Source organism: Syzygium oleosum, unplaced genomic scaffold, assembly GCF_021117445.2.
Source record: "Syzygium oleosum isolate NSW1041296 unplaced genomic scaffold, Sole_v2.1 Sole_v2.01, whole genome shotgun sequence".
Taxonomy (NCBI): domain Eukaryota; kingdom Viridiplantae; phylum Streptophyta; class Magnoliopsida; order Myrtales; family Myrtaceae; genus Syzygium; species Syzygium oleosum.
The window spans coordinates 5,804,775-5,832,508 of record NW_026607485.1 but is presented as its reverse complement, the minus strand read 5'-3'; the positions used below and the strand labels follow the sequence as shown (position 1 = coordinate 5,832,508).

Genomic DNA, 27,734 nt, shown 5'->3' with positions numbered 1-27,734 from the left:
GTTTGGACGAGCTTCCGCATACAATCGGAAATTTGGAATCGCTGATTGAATTGCATATATCGGGAACGGGGATCGAAAAACTACCCGATTCCATTGGAAACTTGAAAAATTTGAAAGTAGTGAGGATGAGACGGAATCCCACAAAAAAAATACCCGACACTCTCTGGACGATTGAGAAGCTCGAAGAAATAGATGCCCTATACCCAATAGAAGACTTTGATGGCATGGATGCCGAAGATATGACGTTTGAAATGTATGTCCGAGATACTACCCCCGGTTTCGATGTGGAAATTGGCGATGGCATCTCCAGAAATCGATCTCTGAGGATATTGGGATTGGAGCAAGCTGAGATAAACGCACTACCGAGGCTTCTTCCCGAAAGTCTTATCATTCTAGAGCTGTCTGCATTGCGCATGCACACGTTTCCAAATCTCTCAAACCTGACTAATTTAAAGGGATTGAAACTGATCTTTGTCCCACGTGATGGTGAGCCTGTGGAAGAATATGAGATGCCACGGTGGATTGGGAAATTAAGCAAACTGGAGTCTCTTCTCCTGGCCTCTCCACAAGTGACCGCCTTACCCACAGAGATTAGTCTCCTTCCTCGACTCCGAAACCTTTACCTCGATGCCCCTAATCTGCGTGACCTCCCGAGCCTTCCCTCTAGTTTATTATCCTTGGTTTTGATCTCTGATCACTTGCCCACCTTACCCACGGATTGTAGGAGTCTCCTTCCTCGACTCCGAAGTCTTTACATCCGGTGCCCTAAGCTGGGTTGCCTCCCGAGCCTTCCCTCCAGTTTATTATCCTTGGATTTGCAAGGTTGCAGGTCATGTTGCTCCACGGGGGATATATCGAATTTGAAGGAGCTATCAACTCTTAAGATTCGTGACTGTGCAATCTCAGAGATTCGAGGGCTTGACGGTTTGCAGAACCTAGGCGAATTGTGGCTTGTGGGACTTCCACTGGTGGAGATATTTTTCGATCTAAGTAATTCCAACAAACTAAGGCAGATTGGCGTAGCCCATTGTAGTGATCTGGTTGAAATCCAAGGCAAACTACCACCGACTTTGTTCTTTTTGGGCCTTCATTCCTGTGGATCTTTACGGAATTTGCCAGATCTGTCAAACTTGAAGAGAGATGTAGTTAGAATAGAGGGTTGCGGGAAATTAGTTGTGGATGAAATTCTTCGCTCAACTCGAAGAAGTTAGTCAGATTGTAGGAGACCGATACGGATTAGAGGGAGAAGACAAATCTGAAGAGCAAATTGAACATGGATCCGAGGGAGAACCGACGAATCTGAATGCGAAATTGAACATGGATCCGAAGGAGAAGATGACGAATCTGAAAGCGAAATTGAACATGGATCCGAGGATGAAGACGACGGATCTGAATGCGAAACTGATGGATGAGTGCACGTTGCTCTTGAAAGCTTCTTGATCCCCGACCACAAATCGTTCCCTTAACTTCAAACAAATTGAGGTAACTTATTTCATCTGACAACCCATGTTTTCCCTTTTCTGCAATCAAATTTCTTTCACGGAAATGAACAGAGAAGTTTCATATGCAACTTTCTAATTACCTTTTCACGAGTTGATAACTGCAAAATATGATGAAGGTATTGATATTATGATAACTCCGCACAACCAGAGGTTCTTAATTATGCACAAATATACGTTCTCTTTTCCTAGTTTGGTTTGGCTTTGTTTAGCTATTTTCTCTTTGGATGTTTTCTCCTTGCTTTTATGTTTCCCAGCTGGAGGTATGCATGTCAATTGCGTTGTTTTTATTTGATATGTAACAAATTATTAGAGATCCGTGTTGATTTGTTGCTTCACATATTTCGAAGTTGATAACCTCGCTTCGCTTTGGAGATGACTTCGTTATGCTGTAAACAATTAGATGGAATGTGTGCTAGAAGGTTATGGCACTATGGTTCTCATCCTGTAACTGCACAGCATAATCAACTCATCGTTGTGATTGTGAAGAAGACAGACACTCTGTATTGATATGCTTACGTTCAGTTTATTTTCCAGGAAAGGTGTGCTTCTTAGTGGGATTTGCAAATGTTAGAGAGAAGTTATGAAATGAAGAAGGATGAATTTCACTTAGGTAGCGGCATCAATAGTTCGCGCAGCAAAACTTCTATCTATGACAGGAGAGGAGAACTACTTTGCTTCTTCGAGGTATCATAAATCATCTTATAGTCAAAGGCCAATATTTCGGTATTACTGGTGCCTAGCACAGATGATAAGTCTCACTAGGGTCAGAAATAATGTAAATGGACTCTTGTGCGATCTCTGTTATCACCTACATCTTCTAGAAATGGTTATGCCTAGGTGATTATCTGTAATAGAATCCCTTCCATTCACCTCAAGCTGCACTAGAGGACTCTTTTAGGTTTTAAGATTGACAAGAAGTGCTAAGGGAGACATCTCAAACGACCGGCTTTTTGTCGGTTTCTAATGTTGCCGAGAGGAATTAGAGTTTGAGAAACTTACAGAATCTTTCTGTGCAGGGAGCTGTGGCTAATTGGGCAGCTGTACAAATGAAGACCAAATTCCCTCTCACAATCTTGGGGTGGTAAACTGTGCATTCATCTGTTGGAAGACAGAAACTTGACGATTAGTGAGGGAAGTCGTTGCCAATTGATGAAATCGTTGAATCTGTTGAACTCGATGTGAAGTTTCAGTTGAATTATTCGCCCTTTTTTCAGAGAAATCATTAGAGCAGGGCAGACGGATTCATTATGCAATTTGGGGCATCATACGTAATGTTTTTGGTGGTAAACCTGATTGTTTATTAATCTTTTTTATGGGACCATAAGAATGAATATTGCACTTCATCTTCACGCGTGTTCTCTTCATTGACATTCAATTGAACTTGCTTATCAGTACCCAAATATTCCTTTACGGGGAAACACTTGAAGCGCTTGTCTTGACAGGGAGAAAAATTGTGTGTGCTTAAAGAGGTGTTCGCAGTAGTCTTAGTTGCGCCTGTCAAAACTGGTCATGGATCTTTCGATGTGAATATGGTGTTCAAGGTAGTCTTACTCATGAGAATGAATGACACTCACAACCCAGGAAACATGAATTGTTGGAATTCATGGAATGGCGGTGTTTTAAAGTTGACTCTTGCCAAAATTAATTATCTACAATCAGCTTTCGCATGGTTTTGAGGTCTGTTGCTTTCTTTCTAACAATGGTGATAGTTCAGAGCTCAAGGGCATTCAGTTTTTGCAGAATCAACTCATCTCCTATGTATTAAAATGAAATTGACTGAAATAAGCAAGGTTGATGAAGGGATTAAGGCAATTTAAGATAGGCTATCTAGTAAAAGAGATCTCTTCCTTTTTTATGATGTTGACCAGAAGAAACAATTGAATGCGCTTGTGGGAAATATCTATGATATTAGCAATACTGAATTCTTCAATGCTGAATATCAAGCGCTGAAGGATATTAAAATTCTTAGTGCTTCGCATTGTTCATCATTGAAGATAATCTCTTCCATTGGTCTGACATCTCTATCGTGGCTATATTTGAGAAGCACCATAATTACACAACTTCCCCTGTTAATTGGAGCTCTTACAAGCCTTGAATACTTGTCTTTGAAATAATGTTGATGTATAGAGAGGCTTCCAGACTCAATTGGCAATCTGCAATTGCTACTTGAGTTCAATATTTCCCAGACGTGCATTAAAGAGCTACCTGACTCCATGGGAAACATGAAAAGTTTGAACGTAGTGAGGATGAATAATTTTCCATTGGAAAGATACCTAGTGCCTTGTGGTTGCTGTAAAAGCTTGAAGAAATAGACGCGACACAAGGTGGAAGCTTTCAACTGGAAATTCCAAATGACATTTGCAGATATTCGTCTTTGAGGATCTTGAAATTAACTCTAATTGAAACATGCCAACTACCAAGGCTTCCAGAAAGTCTTGTCAGTGCACACATTGATACATCCATGACAACAATTCCAGATTTTGCAAACCTGACAAATTTAAATGATTTGTATTTGGTCATTTGACCAGATGCTTACCCCGTGGACAATTGTCAACTTGTGGAAGATCCTATGCCATGGTGCACCGTGATATTATAAAAAAAAAACCGGAGTCTTTGACCTTGTTATTTGCTGTTGTAATCACCTTATCAACATATATTGGTTAGCTTTCTCAACTCAAAAGACTAGAACTCCGGTGTGCTAATTTGTTGTGCCTCCCAAGGCTTCCCTCAAGTTTATCTTATTTATGTGTTGAATCTTACTAATGGATGAGAACAACTATGGATCTCTCAAATTTGAAGAGAGTGTCAGAACTAAGAATGGAAAACTCTGCAATAACAGAGAATCAATGCCTTGACTATTTGGAGAATCTGCGAATTCTAGAGCTCTTTGATCTTGACAATGGGTGAGTTTCCCTTATCTCGACTCATTTGAAGAAGTGGGAAGTCGGTTGCGCTAGATTATTGTAGTGATGTGGATTTTGCTCGTCGCAAACTCCCAGAATCTTTGGAAGAATTGTCAATTGAAGGCCCTACCATCCTTGATGTAAGTTGATCTACTCGAAATACTTTTTAGAGAGGAAATAACATGTGTGAGGCTTGATTGTTTCAATTTGAAGAGGTTCAAGCCATTTCTCGAAAAATTTTAGAAGACATGCTCTACAGAGTACACTTTCCAGTAAGAGGTGCATGCGGTTCTTGAAAGCTCCTACATTTACAACAAGATCTGTTGTCAAGAAGCTTTGAAACTTAAACAAATTGCTTATTGCCCTATGTCATTCTAGCAAACATTCGTTATTGTCTTTCCTGGAATCGTGTTCTATATACTAAATTAGAACCACAAATTGACAAGTTGACTTGAAACTTTTATCCCTGTATAGTTAAATACTGGCCGTTTTTGCAACCACTTTCTACCTCTAAGATGGATAGATGTAAACTGCTCATGAAATGGGACCATGGTTTCTTTCAATCTATTTCATGAGTTCGATTTGGTTTAGATATATTCCCTTTTGACGGTTTTGGTAGGCGAAATAAGTTTCTGGAAAAAGACAAGTCGAATTGATGCTAGTTTTACTACATTCAGGTGCATTAATTTTGTCAATTTACACATTGGTCTTATAAGAGATTCCTGGAACTTGCTTGGTTGTACATTAAAATTAAATTGAAGCTGATATCTATGCCCTTTAAATATTAACTTTGTTACACCTTAAACAATGAAAGATTTATTCAAATGTGTAGGCCTTAATCGATGACAAAAGCTCTGTCATTCACCTTTTAGTTATCCTAGAAAAAGGAGCTTTAGGTTTCAACATTGATAAGGTGAACCACTCCCCGACGAAAGTCCTATATGACAACCTGAGCTTTTTCTCTCGGTAACAAGTAAGAGAAATTTATGAGGTCTTTCTGTGTAGGCAAGTTGTGGCTAACTCGGTTGATGCGTAGAATTGACAACCAGCTCATCAAGTAAGAAAGATATAAGTGAAACGATGTATATCTTTCCCAATGTTGTGGGGTTATACATTGGCATTTCCCGTATCACACAAACTCTTATTATATGGTGTCGAGGATTTTGTCAGTCTCTTGCACAATGTGTTTTGATGGTCATAATTAGCATTATATTCTTTGATATGATGAAGGAAATTTAGTTAATACCTATATATCAGAAAAAAGAAGGTAAAAGCTTCCAACTCTCATTCCAAAGGCTGATCAGTGTTACATGTCAAAGCCAAGATAATATAAATTGTTCACACTCCTAAAATTCAAGATTTAGCAAAGGTTGCCCGTGGAAATGATGCAAGACAAGGTCATCATCTATTTCCAAGATGGCTTGAGCATAACCCCCTGCCAAGAAACAGTTGAAGAACTTGTGCCAAGAAGTCTTTTGTGACAATGTGCCTATAGTAGAAAGGAAGGTCCCAAATTGAGAAGTGGTCTCCCAAGGGACTCTTCCCTCCCCCCAAAAAAATAAAAATAAAAGTCCACACATCGTTATTAGGTTTTGTCAAGTCTGGTAAAAAAAAGCCACAGGCCCAAGATTAGACTCACAGGTAAACTTGCAAACACATTCATTCAATAGAAGTCACGGAGTTGTATTTACAAGGATGACACATTCAACTTCGTGCTATTTACATTCAGACTGAATATAGAGCTCTTATTCATCTTGTGATTGATATGGACAACAGATCGATGGAATGCATTTCAAGACCGTCATCACAGAGTCCCTGTTGATCTTTGAGAAACCAGGAGCTGACCCAGGAGCATTTTAACTAAAGTTGCTCTTGGCATCAGAGTCTGAAGGCAGCCTCAATGCAAAAGCAGAAGGATTCCTGGAAAGGATAAGATTTCCTTTGATATCTTCACCTCCATATTCCTTCAATCGTGCGTCCACGACGATTTTGCACGATCCCCATGTCTCAGCCATTAATCCCACACCATAGTAGACTAAATGGTCTGTAAGGCTGTTACCAGTCACTGATCTGCAAAGACGCATTCTCATCAATCGTCCACATATATTCCTGGTAACAAAGAACCAATATTCTCTAGAACAAGCTGGTCGGTCACACGACTTCTTGTGTCTAGCATGACAAATCCACAAACTAATTGCTTGAACAAGTAGCTACGACTGAAACAACATCATTACCTGCTGCATGATGGATCTTCTCCAGAGCTATCACAAACTTTCTCAACCTGGTAAACCAGACTACCAAATCCTATATTATATAGCCATACCTACAACAAAGGGAACATTCCAATTACATGTGAACACTGACATAGAAAAGATTATGATTAGTCACCAGAGAAGCAGGTGGAATCAGATCATTTTCAAATTGTCTCACATCAATAAGTTTATCCGTAGCTGTCATTGAGCTAGTCGCCAATAATTATAAGCATTAGTAGATGTTGACATACAATAATTAAAATGTGTATAATTGCACAGAGCCTAAGACGCCTAAGACTAGGTTAAGACAGCCATCAGAGAGAGAGAGAGAGAGAGAGAGGGGTTAAGACTAGCTTATCAGCCATCAAAGAGAGTATATAGCAGACACTATCACACATCTTAAACTTTGGAATTGGTACGAAAAAACAAATGATGGCTCGTGCAGGAATGAGAGTTACTCAAACATTTCTGAAAAGTCATGAGTACTACAAACTATCTTGCTTTGCTAAGAAGATAAAAACAAGACAATTATATTTTATACGCTGAAAAAAGAGAGTAAATACATTGTTGGAATAAATGAGACTTCACCAGTAAGATAGGCTGAAAGAAATGCAAAGCAAACGTCAAATTCAGTCAGTAACAATTCCCCATAATTTATATGATCAAAGCCTTACCTCTCTAGGGAAGTGATGGTAAGTCTTCAGTGGAAACCGAGAATAGTACGGAGGCAAATGAGGCACAATATCATGTCCATTAGTAATACGTATTGTATTTGGCACGCGGTCACTGTAGTAAGTCGCAAACACTGCATTGCCAATACGAGGTTGTCCAAATGTTAAAACCTGAACATTCTGCGCTTCATGATTGACCTGGAAATAAAGTGTTCCCCAGTTATACAAGTAAATCAAGCGAATGTGATAATCTGGAAAAAACAGCTTCAGCACACATATTAGACAGCCAAATAACTTGAATGTTAATACATCAATGGCCCTTTCAGGACCGAAAAAGAAACACTATGCACCAATAATCATATATTGCATTTCACATACAATGGTGAACAATAGAACAGCCCTTTCTCTCCATGCAGGCTGAAGGTCTAGCGTTACTCTTTCAAGATCCCATCCATAATTTTCCCAACACCAAACCCCACACCCACAATAAACCAACCCCAGCCCCAGCCCCAAGAAAAAGTGTTAATAATATGGAATAGTGGGATTGGGGGTGAATTTACAAACGAGGCGCATTTAAATGCTGCCACAAGAAGCAATTGGATGTTGGTGGCATGAGTCACATCCTGCTAATGACAAACAAAAAAATTTCAGGGTCATGGTGAAAATGCCCCTTGAACTCCAAAACTTACTGACATAAATAGCAAAGGAGAAACTAAATCGAAAAAAAGACCACGACACATGGGCATGCTGTCACAATCGGCTAAGAACAATTTGCAGCAAGAAATCAGAAAAAGTACAGTTTTAAATCATTTGTGTTAGGACAAGATGTTATACTTGCTACTAATACTTTGAGAAATGGTATACTCTAAAGTTCATGCAACCTATGATCCTATCAGAGTCCACATGAAAGTTTGACTCTCCAAAAATGACCACTTGTCATGGAGAGAGAATCAATGGAAAACGAAATTTACAGTGGGTACCATTTCCGGTACCAGTTCGCAACAGGTGCCTAGAAAAGTACACTGGACCACTCTATTTAATAAAGCTGAGACAAAAAGAATAATTTAGACACCTTAGAATTGGCTCCAGCCTACAAAATATCTGGTCCAGTAGTCCAATTGAAGAGGAGCTGCTTCATTCAATTAGAGACAGACAGACAGACAGAAACAGCGCATAAAACACAAATTCAGGATCGATATATAATCTATCTTAAACTGCATTGGCACTATAAGATTACATGACATAAAATTTGAGCTTCAAGTGCCTAAAAAAGTTATATGTCTGGACCATAAACATATCAACAATCCCATAAAGTTTCCAGCAAGTAAACTTTGTAATGGATAGTTAGATGTCTTTACCCACTACATTTAAGTATTCAACCAACTCGAAGCTCCAAAGCTTAACATGGACGACTCAATTCACACAACTAGATACTTCAATAATCGGTGGTTCACATAAAGGGTTGTTTGCACCCCATTCTGCTTGTGTTTTGTCTATGGGTTGATTTACCAAAAACGTAAGAAAACAAGATGCTATGTATGCCGAATTGTAAATATAGATATGAGAGCCATAGAAAGTTCAAGATCCACATAAAGAGCCTAGACTCTTCAAGGTAGAGTTGGCGGAGAAATCCAGATAACTCCTAACAAACCAAAACTGAACAGTTGGAAGAACACGATAGAAAAGAAACCAATAAAATTCACAAGTCCCAGCCATAACAATTTTTCAATTTATCTTACCACAAGATCAAGTCCACAAAAGGATGCCATAGCCCCTCCCATAGAATGCCCTGTCACCATGACGTTGATGTCTCCATATAAATCCTTGGCTCTTATAACAGCATCCAAAATACCAGGTCGAATTGTCGTATTGTGATAAGCATAATAAAATCCGCGATGAACCTAAGCAACAATTAATAGAGTAATACTGTAACTCAATCCAAATCAGAAGTATCCACAGGTTGCAAGAGGCTTATCATCTGTAGAACTCACCATGGCACCAGGCATGCCAGGGTAGTTTATGTCATGTTGTTTCCAGTAGAGATCTTCAACCCAATTCTGTATGCTGTAGACATAAATAGAAGTAATCTCTAACTGAAAAACTCAAATGATAAAGAGCCGTGACACAAATTTTCACAGAACAAATTAGTGAAGTTTGTAATCTCCTCGTGACTCCATCTAAAATTACACGAAAGTTAGATGATTCACCCTTTTTCCCTTAATATGGACAGCAGACCCATGAACCTTGTGTACACATTCACCAAGGCTGCTCTTCTTAGCTTAAATTTTCATCAAGTCCTTTGCATGTCAATTTAAGGGGAAGAATTGCTACAGTTAACATGCATGCATACCTATGTTCTTTTTTTTTTTTTTTGGTAAAGATGCATACCTATGTTCTTGAGTACCTCTGAAAGCTATAATCACAGCATTAAGGTCCTTGGCAACCCCAACATATGTCTACGGGTGGTTTAGAAATAGAGACAAACAATTAGATGCAATTCAAACATAGAGGCATCACAAGCATTGCAAATTGGTAGGCCACTGTAAAACAAATTATATACCTGTAAGCAGTGCTGAACATCAACTATCAGTTCAATGACTTCAAACCCCTGCTTTCAGATCAAAACACATTAATAACCAGTTCAGAAGCTCACATAACAGTGCAGCATATGCCCACAAAATGTCATCTCAAGAATTGGCTATTTAGTACTAAGGATCCATTCTTCACCAACCTTAGCAACAATGTCATATTAATAAGTAGTCAAATTACCTTGGTCTTTCCATCACATCTAGGACATGTCCAACTAAAAAGTTCTGTCAAATCTGACATGTAAACCTGCAATAAAAAGCTTTGCATTAAATTACAATTTTATTTGTATTGAAATGGTGAAACCTGATGAGTAACAACAACAAGCTCTAGGTAAATGTGAAACTTTTCTTAAAGACCACTTACAGCAGATGCATACTCCACCAATATTGTGGCAAGAGTGTGATTGTACATAGCTTTATGAGCCTTGGACCTCGCTCCAAGTTCTGCATTTACCAGTTGAGAGAATTTCAGATTGATAATGCGGTCACAAGCTCATTCAATTACAAGCAATGAAGCAAGTTTCTTATGTCTCTTGCAAGCTATTTCAACAAATCAAGCAAGGGGAACACTTTAAGGAAACATCAACTCAAAATGATATTACAGTATATTTCCGCCATCCTTCTTCGTGAACTGAAAGAACTATATACACAGTGCAATGCGGCAAAAGGGAGTGAACAAACATAGGGCGCCACTTTCGAACAAAGCTACTCCACGAAAACCTACAGGCAAACAGTCCGGTACTTGACAAAACCAACCAAATACAACACAACGCCCGTCGGTTCTATGCTCCGAAAACATCCAAATTGTACACCAGAGGGGATCATAAAGCTATAGTTTGCCCCATTCAATCAGGCACTACAGCTCCACAACACAGTCTACGATTTCCCCCAACCCTAAAATGCCTAATCAGCCAAATTCACAAGCCTAGAGCCCTCTCTATTCGCACCTCATCACAATCAAAACTCCCAAATCCGAATTGAATCAGAGGACCAGAGCAGCAGTTAACCGATGCCATGAACGCGAATTGCAATTACCTCTCGCCCCGCTCGCGGCAACCAAGCACGTCAGAACCACCACCGCCCTCAACCACGACCCGTTCCGCTCCATTTCCTGCAAGAGAAAACCGGGATCGAACATCGTCCTCGAGACGAAACACGAAATCGCGCCAGGCAAACAAACAGCTCAAATCTCTGTTACCTTTCATGTACGCAAAACGCTTTGCGCGCAATCGAACGGCGCGATCGCCGTCGAGATGGAGAGAGAGAGAGAGAGAGAGATCGAATTCAATCTCGATTCTGGTCTCGCAGGCTCGTGGACTTCATGGCGATTGAAGGGGGGGGGGGGGGGACGACGGATTTACGGATCTTTCCTGATTTGCCCTCGGTGTCTTCTTCCGTCGGCGGTGCATATTCGGCGTCAGATTCGGTGATTTCGCCGTTTGCGTGAGGGCAGCGAAGGAAGTTCTGCTGAAATCGGGACGTTGGGAAAGACTGCGCGGCGATTTTCTTCTGTTGGATTATAGCCCCGAGAGGATGAGACGTTCCTTTCAGACAAATATGGGGGTTTCTATCTTCCCTCTTTTGGAGCTTCCCATTATGCCTCCACATCAGCGCTTTTACTCGGCTTGGTTCAAAGTAGAATTCCAAAAGAAGCAAGTAAAATGAGTGTTAGTATTCGTGGAGGTTTATGAAAATGTAAGTGCTACCTCTGTCGAGTGTTTTCGAATTCGAGCTCTGATCAATCTAATAACTCGACTTATTTAAATTTGAGAAGAGTGTAATTAAACTCGCATGACTAGCGGGTGGAGCTTAATCGTGAACAATGGAACAAAGTTTGAGAATGGAGCTTGCTACTGCGTATCGATACTTAAATACTCTCGATGTATTTATGTTGAATTAGATAGAATAGTTTCTGTTTTAGAAGACAAACTTGGTTATAAAATCTTTAATCGAGCCGTTTTGTCTAAAATATACAAACTATTTATAATGCGATACATTCGGAACTGATCACCGCCTTAAAATCACGACTTTGTCATCTTATATAAATGCTAGTTTGAATATAGGCTTAATACCATGAAAAGCCCCAAACTGGTACATCAGTGATAAATTTACCTCACACTAATTTTTTGATTACCAAAACCACCTAAACTGGTACACCCGTGATAGATTTACCCTAAGCTAATTTTTTTACCACAAAAAACCCAAACTGGTATACTTGTGATAAATTTACCCTCCGTTAGTTTCTGTTAAATTTTATTAATACCACAAAAAATCACAAACCGGTACACCTGTGACAAACAAAGGATAAAACCAAAAACGGGTACATCCGTTAATTGCTACGTGTCATTTAACAAAACAATTTGACATTAAAATTTAACGAATGGTAATTTTGTCATAGGTGTACCAGTTTGTGAGTTTTTATGGTCAAAAAATTAGTTTGGGGTAAATTTGTCACGGGTATACCAGTTTTGGATTTTTCATGGTATTAACCCTTGAATATATAACTTGTACGAACATCGAGTTTGTATACTTTACTTGTAAAAAGAATACGAAATAAAATGAGTTTGTAACCTAAGACAAAAAGTCATAATGTACTTTTTAAGAAGGCAAAGAGTGTGAATGAATTTTTTTTTTATTTCGCAGTTTGCTCGCACTAATAATACAAATAAGAATATAATGCGTGGTACGTCCCCCTCTTCGGTGGCTCTTGCCAGTTTATATTGGCAGTGGAATGATTATAAAACCACAGTAAAATTAATTCACAAGATAAGTGGAAGTTAAGACTCAATTTGTTTATCAGAAAAATAGATTATATGAAATATAATTTTTAGACAAATATTTTTCAAGTTATTGATCGCAAATCAGATGAAGATTTAAGAAAAAAGTGAGATTCGAAAAAAATTATTGCGAACAGTAAAATGATCAATTTTGCAGAGACTAATCTTCAAATCCTTTCCTTTTTATGTAATATAGATAAATCAATTGCTCAATTGACTCAGCTCAAACTCCATAAGTATGAAACTAATTCACACACCACTCTTTTTTTTTTTTCATCAGCCTCACACACTACCCATTCACTTTATGAAGAAAAAAAGTGAACATGAAAACACCGAGCCCACCTCCAAACACGGTATCCCAATGATAAAGGGGTCACATAATCTTTTGCGAGTTCACAAATTCGAGTCACATCATAAACAAACTTCTAACTAGTTAGTATCTTAGGCATTTATTACCTCATCTAGAAAGACTTCCAGACTTACACGACCACTAATCATGGATTCATTGAAAAGTTAAGGATTAATTATTTCTATTATGCTATCCTATATTGAAATTTTTGCCAATGGATTTCCCAATCCAATTTGTCATGACATTCATGATAATCAACTTTACGAAGATTCCACTGGATTCTTCGTAGTGGCTTCGTTCCAATAAGCTCATTAGCTTAGCTAGGAACAACGAATCTCTTTATGGGATTTACCACGACAGACTCGTATGTACATGATTAGATAAATTAGTTATGACTCAAATTATACATACTGTAACAGGGGCAGTAGTGATTATCTCTTCCTACTCTTTTGTTTATTTTATAAAAAAAAACACAACCCATCGCTACACGGGTAGCAAGGCCAAGGTGGACCACCACCCCTTATCTTCGAGCCGCGGGTCCACAACCCGCGCGCAAGCCGGTGCTGGCTTCACTTCCCGTGGCGGGAAACGAAAACCCATTTCCCTTCGCCCGCTCCTACTGGCGGGAAATTTTCGCACCCATTCGCATTACACGAAAAAGAAAAAAGAAAAACGAAAAAAGAAAACCACCCCGAAAAGAATAATAAGAAATAATAATAAAAAGCGGAAAAACTATTAAAAGAAAAATACGAAAAAACGCAAACCATCCTCCTCCTCCTCCTCCTCCTCGCTTCCTCCATTTTCGGACACCGTCTACGACTCCTCCCCTCCTCTTCCCTTTTTAATTTCGGATCGCCACTTCCGATTCCGATTCGGCCTCTCATTCCCTCCCTCTCTCTCTCTCTCTCTAGAACGAGCGGCGACGAACTCGATCGATCGACCGACCGACCGACCGATCCGCCGTTCTCCGCCGGGGAACAGGCCTCCAGCGCCGACGACCGCCGCCATGGTGAGGCCAACGAAGCAGCCGGCGTCGTCCGACGAGGCCCTGTCCGACGGCTCCGAGGAGTAGGATCCGCAGCAGCAGCAGCTCAACGAGCCCGTCGACGAGGAGGACGAGGAGGAGCTCGAGGCCGTCGCCCGCTCCTCCAGCTCCGCCGACGATGACGACGGAGCGGCCGGCGCGGCCGACGAGAATGGCGAGGCCGAGGAGGAGGACGACGATGAGGTTCGGTTGTTTGCCTGCGTGGTTTCTGCTGGAATTTTGGTGCCGGATCTTTTTGTTTGCTTGCTAGGGTTCTCGGGGTCGGTGCGGTTATAGGTCTCTCTGGTGTTTTGCGCTGGGAAGTGGATGTCTACTTCGTGTTTGAATACGAGTTTTTGAAGAAGTTTTAGAATGAGCGTTGGATTTCGATCAAGGATGATTGAGTTAGGACACTCTAAGAGACGCTTGCATTCGTTTCTGCAGATTGGCGCTTGCTGTATTGATCCTCCGCTTTACTAGCGTATTGCGCAGAATGAAGTCTAACAATGCACGAGTATATGCGTATAAATACATGTTCTGTAAGGTTAACTTAGCACAAGAGTCGAAGCATCTTCGAGATGGACTTGTTTCTTGCTCTTCTTTCGGGGTGTACTATTTTCTGGTGTTACTCTCAGTTAGATGAAGAAGAGTGGAAGTTAGGAGTTTCTCTTGATCGTAGTGTAGGCACGGTGTTCAATTTTAATATTGTGCATGCCAAAACTGACGCCTTCTTTGAGAGGAATTTCTGTTTATTTACCCTTTTTTTTTCCTGGTTGGTTGGTTTTGCATCTCCATGGCTAGAGGACTCGAGCAGGGCTGCAACTGTTCGTGTTTCTTTGAAACTGATGACTGGGGTTTTCCCCTTTTACTTTAACATTTACTTGTGATTAAAGCTTCATCAGTCGCCTCACCATTTACAAAGTGGGAAACAATGGCAACCATAACTCGTCTATCTTGCTTTGTTTCTCTCTTTACATGCACAACTTAAGTTGGCTAGTGCTTCCATACGTCTGAAATGTTTTTAGATACTTGTAAGAATGACCCAGTGAGGATCAGAAGCGTTGCCGCTATTTATTTATTTTTGTATTCTTTTTCCCCATTCATTCTGCAGGAAGATAATGGTGAAACAGAAGTTAGCAAGCGTGAGAAGGCCAGGCTCCGTGAAATGCAGAAGTTGAAGAAGCAGAAGATTCAGGACATATTGGATCAGCAAAATGCCGCTATTGATGCTGATATGGTGCCTTTACATTTTAAGAATGTCTCTTTCTTGCATTATTTCTAGCTCACATGTAGTGTTGATTATGACTAAGATTTTCTTGTTTTTGAAATTATTTTTCAGAAACAAGAAAATGAGATTTGGATCTAACAAAAATAAGGAAATTCAATCAATCGGACAATATTCCAGGCGTGGCATTGATCCAAACTCAGTGACCAAATACAACTCGATGCCTGTCTGTTATATACTCTGAAAACATTCAATTGTACACCAGAGGGATCATATAGCTATAGTTTGCCCCATTAAATCAGGCACTATAGCTCCACGACACGGTCTATGATTGCCCCCCAACCTTGAAACACCTAATCCACCCAAATTCACAATACAAATCTCACTGTCCAAGCTCAAAGCCGACGTGCTCAATCCCAAAGCCCGTCTATTCGCACCTTCTCACAATCGAAACTCTTGATCAGAGAATCAGAGCAGTAATTGATGCCATGAATGCGAATCGCAATTACCTCTCGCCCTACTTGCGGCAATCAAGTTTGTCCAAACAACCATCACCCTCGACCACGCCCTGTTCCCATATAAGATAGAGAGATCGATTTCAATATTTGACCATATTGCTCGAATTCAATCAAGACGCAGGCGGCGAGGCCAAGTCAGACCACCCCCGATCCTCGAGCCGTGGGTACATCTCGCGTGTGAGCCGACGCTGGCTTCAATTCCCGCGGCGAGAAAGAAATTACATTTCCCCCGCTGTGACTGGTGGGAAATTTTCGCACCCACTCGCATGAACCAAAACCGAAATAAAAATAACCACTCAAATAATAATAACAATAACAATAATAATAAAAGCGGAAAAGTATATAAAACAAAAATACGAAAAAAAGCAAACCCTCCTCTGCTTCCTCCATTTTCGGACACCATATCTGATCGAACGACCCCCTCCGACTCTCTCCTCCTCCCCTTTTCAATTCGGAATCGTCACTTCGGAGTCCGATTCGACCTCTCTCTCTCTCTCTCTCTCTAGAACAAGCAGTGACGATTCGACTGTTTTCTTGCGCCGTTTTTTTACTGGGTTAGTTGTAATTTTGGTGCCGGATCTCTCGTTTGCTTTATAGGGTTAGTGGGGGTCGGTGCGGTTATAGGTACCTCTGGTGTTTTGCGCTAGGAAGTGGATGGATGGGTGCTTCGTGTTTGAATACCGAGTTTTTGGAGAAGTTTTAGAATGACGGTCGGATTTCGATGGAGGATGATCCATGCGTCTGAAATGTTGTGGTTCCATACTTGTGAGTATGTGATTCAGTTGAGGATCGGAAGCGTCGCCGCTATTTATTAATTCTTGTGTTCTTTTTCCCCCCATTCATTTTGCAGGAAGATAATGGCGAAACAGAAGTTAGCGAAGCATGAGAAGGGCCGGGCTTCGTGGAATGCAGAAGTTGAAGAAGCAAAAGAAGATCCCACGAATTATTGGATCAGCAAGATGCCGCTATTGACGCTGCTGATATGGTTGCCTTTACATTTTAAGAATGACTCTTTCTTGCATTATTTCGAGCTCACTTGTAGTATTGATTATGATATTAATTTTCTTTTCTTTTTCTTTTTTTGCGCTAGAGATCCAAGAGGAGTCGATATGCAATTTAATCAAAGGATGTTCCCTCCCAAGACTTATTCAAATGTCGATGGCCCAAAAAACAACATAGACTTATTCAAACATGGACATCATTTTGGAAAAATCTCATCTTATGTTTCGAGAGTTGGGGCCTTAAAAACCGAAACATCAAAAAGGTCCAACTGTACTTTGACTCAAGTAAAGTCACGTCACAACTAGCAATGGAGTTGTGTGCTACTTTTTCATAATGACTTGGCATAATGAATGACCAGGTCCGATATCCATTATTTCAACGGTGTGTATGTTTGTAAACTACCTTCACACATGAGAACCCACTTCCGATGGTATGCGTTGCTTCATGGACTCAGATCTTTAGCTTCTCAATTTTCCATAGAGATTCAATTGTCTCTTAAATGTTTGTTTATTCAAAAGTCTGAGAGTGTATATAGTGAGAGAGATAGAGTAAGACCGATAAAAAAAAAAAAACTCTCATAAGAAGGGTAAATTTTCTTTGAATCACTTAATAGGATAAAGAAGCATGATCTCAGAATAGGAAAAGAAACAATGCCGTTGAAAGACACAACACAGCGACAATTCTTTGAATTTCTACCTTTTGCCTATTTGATTAGGCAGAAGAATATGTCTAGCACATCCTGTCCTTCTCTAGTAGGTGGCGGGACCTGGATGAGCAAACTATTTCTGGGAAGAAACGAAAGTAAAAATTTGCTGAGGGACAAGGGCATGAGAGCGGCAAAGGGAGACTCTGAGTTTTTTACCTGATTAGGTAGCAAACTACATCTAGATGTCAAATGCAGCTTTACGCAATTTCACCCCATCCTTGACAAATCTCTTCGACTACTTTGTGAGAAACCCAAAATGTCTGGATCATAACAAATGCTTCAAAAAAAATTCTATAAAAAAAAGGATGTCAAATAACATGAGTAAACCAATAAATTGAGAGTAGCAATGCAGACAAAATGATAAAAATAAGAACAACTTGATTTTGTTCATTTATGAGAAGACACTTATAAATTGGATAAATTGCTTGATAACTGAGTAGTATTTTTCACATAGTTAACAGTTGAGTGCTTTAGTGGTGTTCTCCATGATAATGACATCCTTTTCAGCAAAAACAGCATGCAATCAGGTTAATCAGCATGAAAGTGAACCTGAAAACAGTATCGGCCGTGCTGGGTTGCAATGGCAAGTTATTCTTTTTCAAGAGCTTCATAACTTCCTGCGCGAGGGTAGCATCTTTGTGCTCTTTAGCATAATGTTGCATTTCAATACACCAAGTTAAGAAAAGAAATGTGTAAATAAAACAAAACGAAAGAAAATCACTTCATATAAGTACATATCATCATTACCGATATATGGTTTGTAAAGCCAATTGTACGGGTCAAACCATAGACATTATGCTTCCTCAAGGGCCTTCTTAACCACAATTTTGTCAACCCTTAGTTTCTATCATTAAGGACAACTAAGGGCGCGAATGATAAAATTTCTCTTTTTCAACCTTATTTCTGCCTAGATTTTTTCTATTTCTATTTTCCATATGAGTTTTTGAGCAAAAGTAGCATTTGATAATGATACAAAATTTCTGTTTCTAGAATAGAAATTCGTTTGATAGGTTGTTCTTAAATTTTTGTTCCCGGCGAATGGCTATAGATGGCTGGCGGGTGGGCGGGCGGCGGATGGGGTGGACGGCGGGCAGAGGCGGTGGACGGCAAGGGCGAGTAATAAAAAATAATTATTATTTCTGTTTCTATTCCAAAAATAGAAAAGTAGAAAAATTTAACTTCTTATTTCTGTTACAAATCTATTTTTGGGCAAAAAATTATCCCGAAAATAGAAAAATGAAATTATTTTACCAAACGGATTTCTATTCCAAACCTGTTTTCAAGAACAAAAAAATAGAAAAACGAGAAAACGGAAGGGTTATCATTCGCGCCTTAAATGCGCCATGTTAATTTAAATTCTTAGGCAAAATAAGGATTAAGAGATATAAATACTTATTATATTATGTGCTCCCAGTGACAATTGATTGTTGTAATCTCCTGACATGAGACATACTATGGAAGTGCAGTTTGATTTGATTTATTTTGCTTGGAAATAATGAAGAGCCTTATTACTAGAATTAGCTCGAACGGATAACTACTGAAGCTATCAGTTCGTAAAAACACATTTTGCCCAAAGTGAGCAAGTATGCACATGAAAAATAGAGTTGTCATGATTGACACTTTTCACCAATTTAAACGCATTGAAGCATGTTGAGCAATTTAACATGTTACTCCCAAAAGACCGTTTATACACATTTAACAATGTTATATGTACTTTAAATTAAATGTGGTTTCATAAAATTATATATGAAAACCTCTTTCTTGAACATTTTATATGTGTCCTGCTACTTTCATCCATGTGCTTAATAGATGTGTCGTATCTTTGTTGGACATAATTTTGGTTTACATAACATTTGACACAACAAGAATATGACACACAAGCACAACTTGCTGCCAGTTGGGTAGTCAAAAGTTCTCGTAAGCAACTCAATACGTTCTCCAAGCATGGTAGGCTTTAGGTAATAAGATCATTAAAAAACAGAAATAATACAATAAAATGATTGCCTTGATCATAAGGTTAACAAGTACCAACAATCGAATGCAGAAGAGAAATCAGGTAAGGATATTAGCAAGATACAAAATTGTTGAACTTGGCACAAATATTGTGTCGGTAAAGCTTCCCAAAGTCAAGAGCCCTTGCACGCACACGTGCTTTTGTGACTGCCCGACATAGGGTCGCAATTTTAAATTCCCATGAATTCGAAGATTTGACAATCGTGTCTTCAACATCAAATATACAAAGCAAACACAACGACGACTATATAAATATGACATCTCTATTCACAAGCAAATTTCCTGACAGCATAATCGTTCATGATCTATTATATATACTCTCTGCTTCAACTTGACCGCACCAGGTACACATCCCTCGAATGAGATATTCAGACTTAAAGCCCCCTACTAACAAAGAACCATCGCTCTGGCATCTACAATCCACGTCGAAATTCCACGGCAGCAAAAAGAAAAGCCTAATAGACAACAAGCACGCTGCCTGCGAAACCAAGGGGCTGAGCACTAGAGGAGAAGGAGGAGCTGTGATTCTTAAATTCCACGACTTGGTTGTCATAAGGAGAGACGAATCCAACTGAAGCTGAGATGAATCGGAGGCTTGAAAATGCGGTAGAGTCTGCGAGCTCTCGAGACGGCATGCATGGGTTCGACGCCATCGAATCATGAGTCGACGAGTTCTCGAGCCTGAAGGTCATGTTGTTTCGTCTTTTTTTTTTTGGGCCATTTGAAGGTCATGTTGTTGCTGAGCGAGTTTTTGATACTTTTATAAGCTTTGAGGAATAATACTTCTGATCACTCAATCTATTTATGATAATAAAACTTGAACAAAAACATATGTTTTTTATACTAGTAGATATTGCATTGAACTAACATTCTTCTCTTGCCAAAAAAAAATTAACATTCTTAATTCTACTCCAAATTCTAGGACATCTTTTTTCTTTTCTTCGTTAATTTTCTTACGTTGCATCACATATTCTTGGTTCATTACCAAGACCATAACTTATCGGTATTTTTACTACACCAGCAATTGCACGTTGAAATTTTCTTTCTCCCTCAAAATCTGAATTTGACTCATCATATTCAGTGCATTACATTTCTTTGGCTTTGAACAAGGTTCGCAACAGGCTTGAACTTCAGCATTCTACTTTTCGTAATATGTGCATTAACAAAATCCCTACCCTAAAGAATGGTAACTGGGCCACGCCGGCCCAGAACCAGCACAAACCGGCCCTCTTGGGCCCGAGTCCATGAAGGGCCGTACCAGACCAGGCCCGTTAGCAATAAGGAGCCGTGCCAATGCCCGGGCACTGGCCTAGGGCCATTTTTTTTTTTAGGAGTGATTGTAGTCTGAACAAAAAAGTGAAGATGGCAACACTAATTTAAGATCTCAATGATGATTTTTCATGAATTTGATTATGAAAGAAATTCCTAGTAGAAAAGGAAAATAAGGGGCAAAACAGGAAGGAGGAGTTATGAACTTTTTCTTGCCATGGAAATGCATCCTCCATATGTTTTTTTTTTATAATCCTTGTGCGCTTGTTTCGACTAAAATCTTGCGGACAGCACAAAAGGCACGCTAAACCATTGGTGGCTCTTCTTCTTTTCCACATTAGCATGACCCCATCTTCTTTTTCTTTGCCTTATTGCTTTATACCTTTCCATTATCACATTACTTTTAACAAGATTTTCCCTCGCATTTTCTGGAGCAATTTCACCGACGGCTGAGTTCCCCACGAAATAGTTTTATGCTAACAATTATGGATTTTTTTTTCAATTTTGTTAAAAAAAATGTGCATTATTACTCAATAAGCACTTGCTCTCCATCATTTGAAGTTTGACAAATAGTCCTGGTTATTTATGAGTAATGTTAATTAGTATGCTACAATTGATATATTAATTGACATGACCAAATCTCAAATTAACATTTAGCAAGTGAATATATAGATTTATGAAAATAAATACTATACAAGCGTGAAAATCTGGATAGTCCTCATTTTCTTTATAAAAAAATCACTTTTGGAAAAAGTGAGTTTTTCGGATCTCATTAGCCTAATATTCTAGAGAATCTTGACCTTTCCACTTGCTATTAAAAATGTCCCGAACATTCAACTTTATCGCGGAGAATATAAGCTTTCAGTTTAATATTAAGAAGTGATGAAATCTTAATTTTCTTTAAAAATGTTCCCACCTTTCAACTTTATCAAAGTTAATTTAGATATTTTAGGAGGATGTCCATAACTTTCTATACTTACGTAAAGCCAAAAACTTGAATTTGGTGTCCTCCCTCAAAATATTCATCGTACCCTTGACATATATTATTCTGAGGTAAAATTGTTGTGTAATGAATCGGCAGAGACGGAAAGCATTGTTTTTATTTTTTCGTTGACCACTATATGCACCAACAGGCTTTGAAGATGGACAGAGGAAACAGAATAAACTAATGACAACTCCTCTAAACGTGGAAGTGGAACTTGTGAATCAGAGCTTGCTACTGACTACCCATTACTAACAAGTGATGTATGTAGGTTCTGTATCTTTGGCACCACGATTGGACAGTTCAATCTGATAAAATCAAGAGGCGACGGCGGTCGCTGTATGCCATCATCGAATGAGTCGGGATTAAATGCACTCTCTTAATTTTGGACAGCGAAATTCTGTCATAAATATAATAGAATAGGCTGCAAAATCAGATTGAAAATGAAAGGAACACCTTATCTATTGTCGTCTCTGAACGGCAATTTGGTCCATCTAAAATGCGTGAGCCAAAAGATCCTCTCTGCAAAAACTAGTCATCTGAGGATTGTTCCCAGAATTCAATTGTTGATGATGCACCTATTCTCTCAGATACACTTACTTTTTGGGGAAAGAAAATAATCATTATCCGAAAGTACAGGAATGATAACATTCAAATCAAAGAACGAGCAGAACTTCAAATGGTTCGGGGACCTTCACAAGAGAACTTCAGATGCTGGTTGCTCGAGACATGATTACCGCACTTGTCTTGCTTCTCAGCGGAATTGGCTGAAACTAACATGGCAACCTTAATGGCCCACATAGGAGACAGATCTGCAGCTAGTGCATTCAATCTCCAATTCTGTCATACTTTAACAAAGGGTGCCTTCGGTGGTTAGTTCTTCCATATTCACTTTCACCTCCAAGCCTGTGTTTAATAAGGAACTAACCATGGCCGGGATATTGGCTTTGAGAGTAGCAGCCAATGCCTACAAGAGCGAAGAAAATGCGAGGTTGTAAAAACAGAGATAGTTAAATGCAACATATATACAACTAGCAACAGGAATGATTGGGAAAATATTACCAGAGCAATATATAACTACAAACAAGTAATATTTCTACTTCTACCCAAAGTGATAAGGATATTTAGTCAAAGTAAGTACCTTGTGGTCATCTTCTTTCTTCCGTTTGATAACCTCGACAGGCCACTCGCTGACAAGCTTTTGAAGTTCAACCATAATGCTGGACCTCTTAGCATCAGGTAAACTCTGGCATCAATCCAAGGCATTCACTTCATGAGAACTAAGAAGCGACATCTGAACAAACAGAGCCTATGTAGGTGTATTTCCAACTTTATCTACTTCAGGAGCCTAAGATGATCTTTCGAACTCACTATTAGGACCATGGAACTCACTTGTGTAATTTTAAACAAACACTACAGCAAGCACCAAATATGAAACCCAAATCAACCAGTCACCCTCAACGAGAGGATCTGTCACAGTAATTTTATCTGAGCACATTATGGGGGACAATTCAGTATGTCTTCCACTAATTGTTTTATTCCTTAACAGGATATGGAAAATTAAAGGACTAGTTCAAAGGTGGAGGTAATTTAGGATACAAGTCCTTGAGCTAGGAGATCATGCCAGATGGTGAGCATATCAAAATAGCTATAGATGCTCTGAGAAGTGAAGCACCTGATTCAAGACATGAATCACTGTAGCAGCCTCCTAAGGTTTTCCTAAATCCCTGCACAAAACATTGGATATAAAACCATTTAGTTCACCACAAAACAAGTAAATGACATTCAGTTAAATTTTAATCTTACCCCGGAGTGCTAAAAGCCACAATAAATGCTTCCAAATAGAGAAAAATAGTCATATCTCCTTTGTGTGTTGACAATGAATATTATCATGCCCATGGGTGCTTCATGTCCTACGGTGTGAGCCAAAATTTGGTTTATTCAAGCATGAACTCTCACTTTTTTTGGCCATAGACCTCTCAGCTGGTTTACCAAGAACTTTGTACTGATATCTATTTCAACTTTACTGTTTTCCCATGATCAGATTTTCGCATGCAAGAAGACCAAGTGCTTTCAGGGTCTGATATTTGTGATTTCAACAGTCTGTGTTTGCAAACTACCTTCGCACATGAGAACCCACTGCCCTCGGTGTGCTGCTTCATGGACTCAGATCTTAACTTCTCAATTTTCCATAGAGATTCAATGTCTCCTAAAAAAGGTAATTTCCGTCAAACCACTAAATAGGATATAGAAGCAAAATCTCATAACAAATAAAGAAACAAAGACGTTGAAAGACACAGTGTAGTGAAAATTCTTTTTATTACTTATTTCTACCCTTATGTTTAGGGAGAGAAAGAAATCATTGTACAGAAGAATATATTCTAGCACATCCTGTCTTTTGTAGTAAGTGGCAGGACCTGGATGAGAAAACTATTTGTGGGAAGAAAAAGAAAATATAAATTGCTGAGGGACAAGGGCTAGAGAGCATCAAAGGGAGACAGAGCGAGTGTTTCTCACCTGCTTTTGCAGCAAACTCCATCCAGATGTCAAATGCAGCTCTATGCAATTTCACCCCAACCTTGACAAATCTCTTCAAATACTTTGTGAGCAACCCTCAATTGTCTGTATCATAACAAATGCTGCAAAATTTTTCCATGGAAAAAAGGATGTCAAATAACATGAGTAAACTATAAGATTGAGAGTAGCAATGCAGACAAAATGATTAAAATAAAAACAAGTCGATTAAATCATATATAAAAAACACTTATAAATTGGATAAATTGCTTGATAACTATGTAGTATATTTCATATAATATTTAAATGCTTTAATGGCGTACTACATGATAATAACATCCTTCTCAGGATAAACAGCATGAAAGCAGGATAAACAGCACGGAAGTGAACCTGAAAACAATATCGGCTGTGCTGGGTTGCAACGGCAAGTTATTCGTCTTCAAAAGCCTCATAACTTCCTGCATGAGGGTAGCATCTTTGTGCTCTTTAGCATATTGCTGCATTTCAATACCATAAGTTAGCAGAAGAAATATGTAAATAAAACAAATGGAAAAAAAAATCACTTGATGTAGATACACGTCATCATTACCAATAAATGGTTTGCAGAGCCAATTGTAGGGGTCAATCCATAGACATTATGCTTCCATAAGGACTTCTTACCTACAATTTTGTCAACCCTTAGTTTCCATCATGACGGACTAAGGCACCATGCAATTCAAATTCTTAGCCTATACAAGGATTGCTGCAATTAATATAGATTCTAATTATATCATGTACTCCCAGTAACAATTAATTGCTGCAATCTCCTCACATGAGTTATACTATGGAACTACAGTTTTTTTTTTGTGGTCAAAATACTATGGAACTACAGTTTGATTTGATTTATTTTGCTTAAAAATCATGAAGAGCTTAACTACTAGAATCAGCTCGAACTGATAACTACTGAAGCTATCAGTTCATAAAAACACATATGCACAAAGTGAATGCTCTTTGCTAAGTTTCAACAATGAATACAATTACTTGAAGTGGAGGTGTCATGCAAGAAATCAAAGTCTTAGAGAGCCAGCAATGTGCGGAAAGACCCATTTACAGAATAAGTGTTTGATACAGTTGGATTGAGCTTAATAATGTCCGAGTTATAAACGAGTTAACAAGTTTGTACATGAAAAATAAAGATGTCATGATAGGCCCTTTGACCCTTTAAACACATTGAAGCATGTCAAGCAACTTAACGTGTTACTCACACAAGACACGTTTATACACATTTAACAATTTTATATGTAATTGAATTGAATGTGGTTTCACACATTCACATATGAAAAACTATTTCTTGGATATGTTATATGTGTCGTGTAATTTCCATCCACTTGCTTAATAGATGTGTTGCATCTGTGTAAACAAATTTCTGGTTTACATAATTGATAGAGCAAGGAAAAAAAAAACACAAAAGCACAACTTGCTACCAGTGGGGTGGTCAAAAGTTCTCATAAGTGACTGAATTTGTTCTCCAAGCCTGACAGGCTTGAGGTAAAAAGATCATTTGAGAACAGACAACATACAATAAAATGATTGTGCTAATGATAGGGTCTACAAGTAGCAACAATCGAATGCAGAAGAGGAATCAGGTAAAGATATTAGCAAAATACAAAATTTTTTAACTTGGCACACAACTCGTGTAGATAAAGCTTACCAAAGTCAAGAGCCCTAGCACGCACCCATCCTTCTGTGACTTCCCGACAAAGGTTGCAGTTAAAATTCTCATGAATTCGAAGATTTGAGAATCTCTGCAATGAAAGGAAAAAACATGTTAATTTATCAACTATTCAATAATTAAAACTTTACTTCTCAAATGGAGCAAGAAGTCAACTGACAAATCTGCGTAGGTTCTGCAAGACATCAAAGAGAAGCTTAGTATCCTCTCCGTTCTTGCAATTTTCAATCATCGACCACGTTCATGCGTTTGGAGCCATTGTTCTTTTCGTATTAACGGATTCAATAATTTTATCATACATCTCCTTCACGGTCTCTGCGTAATATAACAAGAACCAAATATCAGAGAAAGAACTAAACAATTTGTCAAGCCACATATTAGATGGAGAAAAAGGAAAAACCTGTGGGGGGTTCCTCCTTTTCAGCACTTGCTTCGGAAGAATACGGTAAACGCAAAATTATTGAATAAGGGGCTGCAGGCAATCTATTACCATGAACCGGCCCTGTGAATTCCAACGAACATCACATCAAAACCCTGTACTGCCAAGAGAAATGCAGCTCCCTCTTGTACCAACAAGGAAACAAACTAATTCAACCCAGAACCGACATTCAAGAACACGAAGCAACTCGACTCGAAGAAACAATTCGACACGATCGATTCCATTACACAATCACGTCTCCAATATCATATATACGAAGCAAGCACAATGGACACAATTAAAAAAAAATGACATTTCAATTAACAAGCACAATCCTCACAGCATAATCATCCCTCCGTTTCAACTTGACTACACCAGGCGCGCACATCCCTCGAGCGAGTTATTCAGACTTCTTCATCAATCATCAAATTCTCCACCCCCTCATATCTAGACACCAAACTCAACCTAAAAAAAAGCCCCCCCAACACTAACAAAGAACCATCACTCTGGCATCCACAATCCACCGTCGAAATTCCTTTGACGGACGAGAAGCGCACGCTACCTGCGAAACCGAGGGACTGAGCAGCGGAGGAGAAGGAGGAGGAGCTGCGATTTCGACATGCCCGCGCACAAATCTGAGCGCATTCCACGACTTGGCAGTCGTTCGGGGGGATGAATCCGGCCGAGCCGAGATGAACCGGAGGCTTGAGAATGCGGTGGAGCCTGCGAGCTCTCGAGGCGACGTGCATGGCTTCGACGCGATCGAATCAACGAGGTGGTCGTGTTGTGTGCCGAGCGAGGTTTTTCTCTTTGGCTTGTTCAGGGTTTTACGAGGAGGAGGAAGAAGGAATGCGGTAATGTTCTCCTGTGGCGGCGTCCATGGCCTCTTACGGTGTGGAACAATCGATAACTTTTTGCTATGTAGGGAGGATAAATGTTTAGAAAATGCTTATTATTTAGCCAAAAAATATATTAAATTATGGCAAGTTGAGAGAAATTCAAATTCCATTTGGGAAGTAAAGTATTTGTGGGATTAATTGATAATATCTTGATTATTCATTTACTGACATTATTACAATTCATCTTCACAAAAAGATGAGATTAAGCTTTCTAACATGCTTGCTCTCGGTCTATTTTGATTTAGTGGTTCAGGAAAGAATTTGTACGTGGATTCAGAATATTGTATAATTTCAATTTCCTATACAATTAAGTACAAACAATTTCATGTTTGACGACCATATGAATTTTGGTTCATGAGGTCGATCATAAGCATTTCCCGCTTTTTATCCAATGACTTATTACATGCCTCT

At 39.1% G+C, this 27,734-nt stretch overlaps 4 protein-coding genes and 1 pseudogene across 5 annotated transcripts in view; 2 read left to right on the top strand and 3 right to left on the bottom strand.

The window, feature by feature from the left end:
• The window catches only part of LOC115682848 (disease resistance protein L6-like), a 53,908-nt gene extending 51,347 nt beyond the window's left edge, over window positions 1-2,561 (top strand). Inside the window, exon 5 of the transcript XR_008817697.1 lies at window positions 2,025-2,561. The gene's annotated coding sequence lies outside the window, so the exon portion shown is untranslated. The remainder of the gene's footprint in view (window positions 1-2,024) is intronic.
• LOC130138453 (disease resistance protein RPS4B-like) lies at window positions 225-2,561 on the top strand. Its single transcript, XM_056312647.1, has 2 exons — window positions 225-1,482; window positions 2,519-2,561. Exon 1 carries the CDS (start codon window positions 225-227, stop codon window positions 1,209-1,211), a length of 987 nt encoding a protein of 328 aa, XP_056168622.1. The 3' UTR covers window positions 1,212-1,482; window positions 2,519-2,561.
• Window positions 2,562-6,034: 3,473 nt separating this feature from the next.
• LOC130139615 (lipase-like) lies at window positions 6,035-11,253 on the bottom strand. Of its 2 annotated transcripts, XM_056316962.1 has the most exons (12): window positions 11,115-11,253; window positions 10,952-11,027; window positions 10,281-10,360; window positions 10,098-10,163; window positions 9,889-9,936; window positions 9,717-9,784; window positions 9,320-9,392; window positions 9,068-9,229; window positions 7,332-7,526; window positions 7,246-7,257; window positions 6,640-6,728; window positions 6,035-6,475 (listed from the first exon to the last, which is right to left on the bottom strand). In XM_056316962.1, the coding sequence occupies exons 2-12, from the start codon at window positions 11,022-11,024 to the stop codon at window positions 6,262-6,264; spliced, it is 1,080 nt and encodes a 359-aa protein (XP_056172937.1). In that variant the 5' UTR covers window positions 11,025-11,027; window positions 11,115-11,253; the 3' UTR covers window positions 6,035-6,261. The 2 variants fall into 2 exon arrangements, with proteins under 2 accessions (XP_056172937.1, XP_056172941.1); XM_056316966.1 differs by lacking the exon at window positions 7,246-7,257.
• An 11,208-nt stretch (window positions 11,254-22,461) lies between these two features.
• Window positions 22,462-27,734, bottom strand: part of LOC115694238 (uncharacterized) — a 79,098-nt pseudogene continuing 73,825 nt past the window's right edge.
• LOC115662198 (uncharacterized) lies at window positions 26,219-27,250 on the bottom strand. Its single transcript, XM_030584373.2, has 3 exons — window positions 26,987-27,250; window positions 26,407-26,508; window positions 26,219-26,321 (listed from the first exon to the last, which is right to left on the bottom strand). Exons 1-3 carry the CDS (start codon window positions 27,171-27,173, stop codon window positions 26,248-26,250), a joined length of 363 nt encoding a protein of 120 aa, XP_030440233.2. The 5' UTR covers window positions 27,174-27,250; the 3' UTR covers window positions 26,219-26,247.